General features: G+C 39.9%; 1 protein-coding gene across 4 annotated transcripts in view; it reads left to right on the top strand.

Annotated features, from left to right (window-relative positions):
• Positions 1–6,381, top strand: part of LOC117039365 (pre-B-cell leukemia transcription factor 3-like) — a 39,672-nt gene extending 33,291 nt beyond the window's left edge. The window contains exons 6-9 of one of the 4 annotated variants that reach the window (XM_033136461.1): positions 1,223–1,379; positions 3,246–3,352; positions 4,592–4,678; positions 5,557–6,381. In XM_033136461.1, coding sequence (XP_032992352.1) covers positions 1,223–1,379; positions 3,246–3,352; positions 4,592–4,678; positions 5,557–5,649 — 444 coding nt within the window. In that variant the 3' untranslated portion in view covers positions 5,650–6,381. Of the gene's footprint in view, positions 1–1,222; positions 1,380–3,245; positions 3,353–4,591; positions 4,679–5,258; positions 5,437–5,556 lie in introns of those variants that run through there. The other 3 variants (XM_033136463.1, XM_033136468.1, XM_033136477.1) reach the window with 3 other exon arrangements.
• The last annotated feature ends 3,325 nt before the right edge of the window (positions 6,382–9,706 follow it).

Consider the following 9,706-nt stretch of genomic DNA (forward strand, 5'->3'; position numbering starts at 1 on the left):
TCATGTTAGCACAATGTTGAGTTCCACCCTGCATGGAATGTACCTATGAAGTGTAAATTCTATTTGTAAAGCAATATATTTAATGGTTATATCAGGTGATTAGTTTGATTTTTGTTTTCATTTAAAGAAATATCTGATGTAAACACCAGTTCACTGTTGACAGAAGAGATCCTTAAAATCTCTTAGTGAGCAAAATAACACTTTGAATTCCCTCTCAGCTGTTCTTACAGTATTACCAAATCCAGTTCTTTCAAGCCTTTTCTGTTTTCTTTTTGTTACTTTAATCAAAAAGCAAACCTGACCAGGATGTTTTTATAGAGTCAGTCTTTGCCACTCAACCTTTTGTCCTTGAGAAATTTTCTGCTGGTCTGGCCGGCTATCTGGTAGTTTTACCATTTTGCAAAGCTTGGAAGCAGCACGCAGACTCAGCAGCACACAGTCAATCTCTGCTTGACATCCATCAGGTTTCAGGGTCAAAATTTTCTGTGACAAAAATTTGGTTAAGAACAACTTTTGGAGCCTATACAGATTGAAATAAAATCTGTTGGTTTACAGAGTGACCTATGCCAATCATTTGTTGTTTCAGTTAGTAGGAAAGTTTTTCTTAAAAAGATTTTATTAAGACTTTTCATAATACTTTACAATAAAATAACGAACTAATCTAAACAAAAGCAAAGAATCAAAAGAGAAAGGGGGGGAATAATATAAAGTCTTCCTTCTTAGGTTGTTCCACCCAGAAAAAGGTGAGCCCTTGCAGCTCTCACCTGGGAGCTGTCCTTTCTTCTCCCAGCCTCCAACCCTGAGAGATCATCCCTTCCCTGCCAGATATAAATGTATCAAATAAAATAAGTAAACTTGCCAAAGAGGTTGGCAAAGGAATTGTATAAAGCAGTGTTTCTCTACCTTGAGTCTCCAGCTGTTTTTGGACTACAACTTCCATCATCCCTAGCTAGCAGGACCAGTGCTCAGGGTGATGGGAATTGTAGTCCAAAACCAGCTGTAGACCCAAGATTGGGAAACACGGGTATAAAGTGCTATTCGTGCTAGTCCCAAAGTATTTGCCATTTTGCAGATGGACCAGTGTCAGCAGCTGGTGTGTGCACCCAGAGACTGGAATTATGCCTTTATTTTGCACACATTGGGAACAATCTTTGTCTCCTCTCTTCTGTTGATAGCTGCCTATACACTAATTTTTCACACATTAACTTACTTATTGTTGCAGGTCTCAAACTGGTTTGGTAACAAGAGAATCCGGTACAAGAAAAACATGGGGAAGTTTCAGGAGGAGGCTAACATTTATGCAGCCAAGACAGCAGTGGATGCAACCAATGTGGTGGCCCAGGGCAACCAGACAAGTTCTCCACCCACCCCAAATTCTGGTAAGTGCAGAAATCCTGTCTCTAGAACAGGATTTCCCTGGACACCTGCTGGGGAAACCTGTGTGCAGTGGAAGAGCCTCTTCTGTGCTGTTCTGAAGTCAAAAAAGCTCCAGAAATGAGAATAGACCTCATTGGCCTTGTTTGGAAAGTGGCTTAGAATTGCACTGCATGTCTAAATCCTTCTGTTTCCCCCCACATGTTTTGCCTTTTCCTGCCTTCCAAGAGCCATTCTGGTTGCTATATACAACTGCAACTTCCTGAATAGCAGTAAACCTCTGGGTGAACCAAGATGGACTGGAGCATTTCCAGTTCCCAATATGTTTTGAACCAGTTGTTCTTCAGGTTATTTTACAAATGGAAAGTGCTAGAGAAAATACTTAACAAGCATTTCTGTTTTCTTTGACGAGCTTGATTGCCATCTAGACACAATAAGGCTTGTCAAAGGGCAAGTCAGTGTATTTTTTGAGTTACTTTTGCTCACTGATTTCTATTCCCTCTGAAGAACAACTTGTTTGAAGTATCTTGGGAACTGGAATAGCTTCATGAAATCTTCGTACACCCACTGGGTTTGAGTTCTTGTCTGCACATTGCTCCGTATTACATTTAATTTCGCTTTCGCTTTGTCCCTCATCATCCCAGTACTAATTTTCATGTCTTTCCCATGCCTGCCCCTGGACTGTAGCTAATCTTCCTTGCTGGATGAGACAGCCACATTTCTAGGTGGGCCTTCAAAGAAATAAATGGGAAATCAATTATTTCTTCAGAACCACCATAAACATATACAGCGGTACCTTGGGTTAAGAACTTAATTCGTTCTGGAGGTCTGTTCTTAACCTGAAACTGTTCTTAACCTGAAGCAACACTTTAGCTAATGGGACCTCCCGCTGCCGCTGCGCCATCAGAGCACGATTTCTGTTCTCATCCTGAAGCAAAGTTCTTAATCTGAAGGGTTATTTCTGGGTTAGCGGAGTATGTAACCTGAAGCGTATGTAACCCAAGGTACCACTGTAATTGTCAGTTCACCAAGTACAAGACCGTATCATATTTTCTATTGAATGGTAAAGTTCATAAATTGTTAGTAGCACAAGCAAATATATTAGGTTAATCATGAATATGAATCATGCTGTGGGTGGGTGGTATTTGTTAGGAGAACAGTGCAGGGGGAAGTCTCCCTCCTTTCATGCTGTGGTTCCAATCTGAAATGGAAAGGATGCTTGGGCTGCCTGCTATATCTCTGTGCAAACAAGGTTAGTTTATGGGCGAGAGGGTTCTCTACCAGTTTGTGTAGGGAGATCTTTGTTTTTGCCAGTCAGGGTTTTGGGGGACTGTTTCCATCTGTATGTGTGCAGTCACCCTTTTCTATCCCTGGGGATCTCCCCTTTATGATGGAGAGTACGGGAGGGTGCTTTGAGCAATGGCTATCGGGGAGATATGCTGGGGCATATTCCATGGTGTATGCTTGGTTCACGGGAGGTAGTGGCCAGGCCTGTGCAGCCTCACCACCAACCCATGTAAAAAGAGATTGTATCCTATAACACACACATGCAGCTGTGCATTGGAAGGAGAGATCTTATGGGGAGGCGTTTTTCAAAAACACATATGAATCCCTGGAAAACTTCCAAGGAACCTCAGGATTCTCATGGACACCATTTGAAACCACTGATTCAGAGTTAACAATGGGATGGGGATGGACAAGGAGATGGGACTGTGAAACTTTTCACTAAGCCCCCGAAGTGGAGCACTACAGAAAGTTAATCATGGGATCAGGTGCAAAACACAGCAGCTCCTTGTGCTAATGTCTTGATAAAATTGCACAAAAATGAGCAGGTGCAGACATACCATTAGGTAACTTCTTTTCCTCTTCAGGTTCCTCTGGGTCATTTAAAATGACAAATTCTGGAGATTCCTTTATAAACCTGCAATCACTCACTTCCTACCAGAACTCGCCAGTGGGAGCCAATGTGCAGTCACAGGTGGGTGTGCAGAGAAAACTGTGTGACAAATCCCCTGCGGTCTTCGGCAGGCAGACATTTCCATCCAAGTACTCAAAGCACCACATTTATGAATTACTGGATTTTAAGATCTCTTGGGAATTTTGCAATAAGATAGTCACCTGTAGGAGTGACTTAATAGGAGAAAGATTATTCCATAATTTTTTTTTATTTTTTATTTTGCTTCTTGGGCCAAGTCTAATTTTCCCAGTCTTTGCTCAGGCAAGGAAAGATTTGCTTGTTCTGTTCTAAGATGGAGTTGGCAACATGCGCTCCGGTAGTGGGGCAGAAAGGGTTGGGATGGGATTGGCCCATAGTATATGTAGGGATGTGTCTGAGAGGGTAGGGCTAGTCACACACACATTTGTATAGGAGGACTTGCATGTAAGGCTTAGAAAGACTTGAGCATAACTTTTTTTGTGCAGCAGAGTTGAAAAATACTTGAATATAGCATATGAAGCCAAACAGCTGCCAAGAAATGATGGTACTCTGTGACACCACCGGTAGCATGTGTGGCAGGAGAGTAACAGTACAGTGGTGCCTCGCAAGACGAAATTAATTCGTTCTGCGAGTGCTGTCGTATAGCGAAAATTTCGTCTTGCGAAGCACCAACGGGGGAAGAGCGGTTTGAGGGGGGGGAATCGCGGAAATTTTTCATCTTGCGAGGCAAGCCCATAGGAAAATTCGTCTTGCGAGACAGCCTTTCGCTAGCGAATGCCTTTCGTCTAGCGAGGCATTCGTCTAGCGAGGTACCACTGTACTGCCAGATAGTTCATTACTGTAATTATACACACCCTGGCTTTAGAGCTCCTAATGAATTAGATTCGAGATGAAAAGGCAGCACTCATGTAATGCAAGTGTGAGGTACTTTGTGAGGCTGTGTCATACATTTCTAGAGCAGGGGCACTTGAGGACTTGAGTCCTGGGCCCAGAGTTTCATCCATCATCATTTTTTAATCTGCCCAGTCTGAAAGCAGCCTCCATGCTCTGAGCATAGCACACAATTGTGTCACAGTGCTGGAGAGATGACACAAATAAAGTTAGAAACAAGAGATTTAACTTGCAGCCATTGCCCCAGCTGGATATGGTAACATTTCAAGCATTCCATTGGAGGCCACATAAATGGCGGTGGGATGGTGGTGCTTTAGGCGGCGACCGAAGGATCTGCATAATGGTTTGAGCAATTTTCTCTCTTTTGCCACATTGGTTGTATTGTTACAGATGGATTCCTTACACCATGTCATACACCAGGCAGGAAGATATGACAGCATCGTGGGGAACCCTCTATATTCGACGCAGCGTATTGATGTAAGGAACTTCTGGTTTTGAAAGTGAATATCTTAAGCTGCAGAAGTCTGACTGGGCAACGAAGGTTAATGTGCTCACCTCTGCAGGTGTATTTAAAATAATACTGTACTCTGCTGCGGCCTTAACCATGGTGTTGCTAACACCCTGCCACAATGCAGCACTGCTCCAAAGAGAAGGGGAAATAGGTAGCCTGCTTCCAGCCCTTGTCAGTCAGGGGATCGGGCGGGGGGGGGGGGGACCCGGCCCTTTTAATTTTATCCCTTTTCTGTGTCATTCATGGTACAGTGAAGACCAGGACCCAAAGTGGTTAGGGGATGGTCAGAGAAGATGGCTTAACTACCTAGCCAGCTTGGCCCAGTGGATTAGAAGGAAAGAACCATGCCCCCTCCCATTGGAAGAGAGAGCTGTCAGTTGGAGGAAGAGACTGCAAGCGACAGTGAAATCCACCCCTGGCCATGGATTGGTTCTGCTTGTGGGAACGGAAATGTGGGAGTGGCTGTCACTGCACATAATGTTCCAACCTTTGCTCTGAATTCTGTTTGATAATACAGTCATAAGCAGTAAAATTTTATCCATTTAGGTAAGTTAGCTGGAGAAGTTGAGCAAGAGCAAAGGAATCCCATTTGGGGAACAGGAAAAGCCGTGAAACAAATGCAGCGGAAGCAGCATTCACACAGTACTTTGCCTTCTGTGCTCCAGAAAGTGAACTGCAGTGCCAAGACTTCTGTTCTGAGGTTAAGTCTTATGGAACAAAGTATGTGTCTTGTACATGGCACAGTGATCTCCCACTGTGATGTGGGAAATCACAATCAGAATGGTTTAGGATGCAAGTAACACCTTGTGGACTTAACAACAAAATGCATTTATTCCCTCTTCAGGCTAATGGCAGCTGGCAGGATGCTACTACCCCCTCATCAATCACTTCACCTGCCGGAGATCCCGGAAGCATTAATTCAGATGCGTCTAATTAAATTTTTTAGGACCTGTTGAGGAGAGGAAAGAGGTCGTTAGTGTAACTTGTCAATGTTGCTCTTTTTTGCCAATACTTTTGATTCTACAACTTGACACACACAGCTAATTACCTCAGACAAAAGGAAAAAGAAAAAAGAAAACCAATAGAAGATTGTGATTATATATGGACACCTCTCTACCTCTCGGCATGATGTGCTTGAGTCTTCTGGCTTCTGCCCTTTGGATTTTAAAGGAACTGGCTTCATTTACCAAACCAAATTCCTTTTTTAAAAAGAAATATCACTTTTATGCTTACAAGTCTGAAAGTGTTTCTCCAATGAACTTTGGAATTTGTCTCCATTTTTCCAGTTTAAAAAAATAGCAACTGATTTTAATTTCTATGTGTTTTTATTATAAAAATTCTGTTCTAGATGCTAGTTACTAACAAATAGCCCCTCTTGTATTGTAATTGTATGCGTTCTCTGTATTGTAATTTTGTATAGGAAGGCTTTTTCTTTGAACTCATTAACCAGAACAGGCCATTGCTTTACCAAAATGATTGTTGGACTTTGCTCTCGAATAGAAATTTCATCTTCTGTGTCACTCTCATGTAGTTCTAATTTAATGTCTTAGAGTAAACACAGACTTCCCTGTGAATAGATTTTTGTGCATTTAGAAAAATGTTAATAGCAAAGTCCACCACTTTCAGTTGAAATTTTATCAAAGAATAAACTTCCAAAGTCCTTTTTTTCTTTTCTGCCTCTTTCGAAGCCTTCCTTCATGTTTGTCAGCCAACAGCTTCCTGGAAGGTGGATGTAGAAAAGAAGGAAATATTTTGCCCTATAAACAAATAGAGTTACCTATGAAGGTGCTTGGACAGATGAAGGTACCGTTGTTCCTGTGTTATGACACATGGGCGAAGACAGATGCAACATTTGGCAGAGCAGTAGAGTGTTTGCTTCAACCCTCTTTTTCTTTTTGAAACTGAGCTTTGGATGCTTGTGGGGAAATGATTCTGAACTCTTTTTTTTTTTTGCAAATTCTTTTTATTTTCATCAAAAGAAATAAACACTCACAAGTCATCATACAAATGTTCACAATGTTACATAAACTCCGCCGAGTTTTTGGACTTCCTTCCTTCTTTACTCTGGTTTTCTAATTTTTCATCTTTCACTCGCTTTACCTTCTTTTATACATGTTTTGTTTTCTTATTGTAGTTATATCTCTTACCATATTTTCCCTCTGCTGCAAGATTTCTTTCATACCTGTAAATGCCTTCAGATTTTATATTCTTTCATATAGTTTATAAATTTACTCCACTCCATTTGAAACCTCTGATCTCTTTGCTCTCTTATTTTTCCAGTTAATTTCGCCAATTCTGCATATTCTAATAATTTCCTTTTCCAATCATCTATTGTAGGTACTTCTTTTACTTTCCAATTTTGCGCCAGTAACATTCGTGCCGCAGTGGTGGCATATAAAAAGAATTTTTGGTCTTCCTTTTTAATCTCCTCCCCTACTAAGCCAATTAGGAAGGCTTCCGGTTTTTTAATGAATGTATATTTAAGTATTTTCTTTAGTTCATTATAGATTGTTTCCCAAAACTTTTTAACCTTTTCACATGTCCACCACATGTGGTAAAATTCTCCATCTTTCGTTTCACATTTCCAACATTTTTTATCATGCTTCCTGTACATTTTTGCTAATCTTACCGGCGTTAAGTACCATCGGTACATCATTTTCATGATGTTTTCTTTTAAGGTTATGCAGGCTGTAAATTTCATATGCTCTTTCCAAAGTTTTTCCCACATTTCCAATTGTATGTTATGACCCACATCCATAGCCCATTTCACCATTACCTCCTTCACTTCTTCATCCTTTGTATACCATTCTAGGAAATAGTTATACATTTTTGAGAGTAATTTCTCCTTTCCTTCTAATATTTCCATCTGGAATTTCGATTTTCTAATGTCAAAACCACCTCTTCTTTTATCCTCATTGAATAGATTAAATACCTGGTGGTACTGGATCCACCCAGTCAAGTTTCCTGCCACCTGGTCATACGGTTTTATTTTCCACCCTTTTTCTGTTTCAATTAATAAATCCTCATAAATTATCCAATTTTCTTCTTCTGTATAAATTTTTTTTATTGTCAATATCTCTGTTGGGGACAACCATCTAGGTGTTTTCCTTTCTACCAAATCTTTATGCCTTTGCCACACCTCATACAGTGGTTTTCTGAATACGTGTGCCAGAAATTCTTTATGAACTCTCACTTTGTCCTGCCAGAGGTAGGCATGCCATCCATATCTGTTGTTGAAGCCTTCCAGGTCTAACAACTCTTTATCTTTCAACACTATCCATTCTTTTAGCCAAATCATGCACGCAGATTCATAATAAATTTTTATATCTGGCAGTCCAAACCCTCCTCTCTCTTTTTTATCTATCAATAATTTGTGTTTAATCCTCGGGCGTTTGCCCTGCCAGATAAATTTTGACAAATTTTTCTGCCATTCTTTTAACTGGCTTGTTCCCTTAATAACTGGTACCATTTGAAAGAGAAATAAGAGTTTTGGTAGAACCATCATTTTAACACTTGCTATTCTTCCCCACAGTGATAGGTTTAATTTGTTCCAAATTTCTAAATCCTTTTTAATTTCTTTCCATGTTGGGTCATAATTATCACTAAATAAATTTATATTTTTTGGAGACAACCAGATTCCCAGATATTTTACCTTTTTAACGATCAAAATGCCATATTTTTCTTGTATTTCTTCAATTTCCTTTTTATCTAGATTTTTAACCAGTATCTTTGTTTTCCCTTTATTTAGCTTAAAGCCAGCTAACTTTCCGAACTCCTCCATCACTTCTAACACTTTCCCCAGACTTTGTGTTGGTTCCTCCAGTGTCACCACCATATCATCCGCGAATGCTTTCACTTTAAATTCTCTTTTACCGATCTTAATTCCCTTAATATTTTTTGTATCCCTTATCTTATTTGCTAAAATTTCCAAAACGATGATAAATAAGAGCGGTGATATCGGGCAACCCTGTCTTGTGCCTTTTGTTATCCCAAACTTATCTGTTAGTGTGCCATTGATCACCAATTTTGCCGTTTGTTCTTTGTAAATGGCCAATATCCCATTCATGAATTCAGCTCCCACCTCCATCTTTCTTAAAGTCTTTATCATAAACTGCCATGATACATTGTCGAATGCCTTTTCGGCATCGACAAAGACTAAGGCTGCTTTCTTGTCTATTTTTAGATCCAAATATTCAATTAGATCGACAATTGTTCTAATGTTGTTTTTCATTTGGCGTCCAGGGAGGAACCCCATTTGATCTTTATGAATTATTGTGTTTAAAACTTTTTCCAACCTCCCTGCCAATATGTCTGTAAATAATTTATAATCTAAATTCAATAATGAGATCGGCCGATAATTTTTCACATTCAACAAATCTGTGCCTTGTTTGGGGATCAACGTCACAAATGCCTCTTTCCAGGAGTCCGGAACCTTTCCACTGGTTAAGATCTTATTCATCACTTCCAATAATCTTGGTATTAGTTGCGGTGCCAAATCTTTATAATATTTAGCCGAAAGGCCGTCAGGGCCTGGGGCTTTCCCCCCTTTTAATTTCTGTATTGCACATTTCAATTCTTCCTCTGTGATTGGGGCATTTAGTTGTTCTTGGTCTTCTCTTGAGATTTTCTTTGGTTTATTCTCTTCTAGGTATAAGTCCATTTCTTCTTCCTTCTCTTGCTCCCTCTGGTATAAGTTCTTATAAAACTCCTGAAAAGCGTTTCTGATTTCTTTTGGATTATCTGTCACAACTTCTTCTTTTTTAATTTTATTTATTATGTTCTGCTCTTGTCTTTTTTTAAGCTGCCATGCTAATAATTTTCCTGATTTATTTGCATGTTCGAAATTCTTTTGCCGCAGCCATTTTAGCTTCCATTCGATCTCCTGGTTTATTAATGTATCAAATTGATTTTTTAATCCTTTAATACGCTGTTTCAGTTCCTCATTTCCTGGTTTTACAATTAATTGCCTTTCTTTGTCTTCTAGGTCTTTTAGA

Source organism: Lacerta agilis, chromosome 2, assembly GCF_009819535.1.
Source record: "Lacerta agilis isolate rLacAgi1 chromosome 2, rLacAgi1.pri, whole genome shotgun sequence".
NCBI classification, from domain to species: domain Eukaryota; kingdom Metazoa; phylum Chordata; class Lepidosauria; order Squamata; family Lacertidae; genus Lacerta; species Lacerta agilis.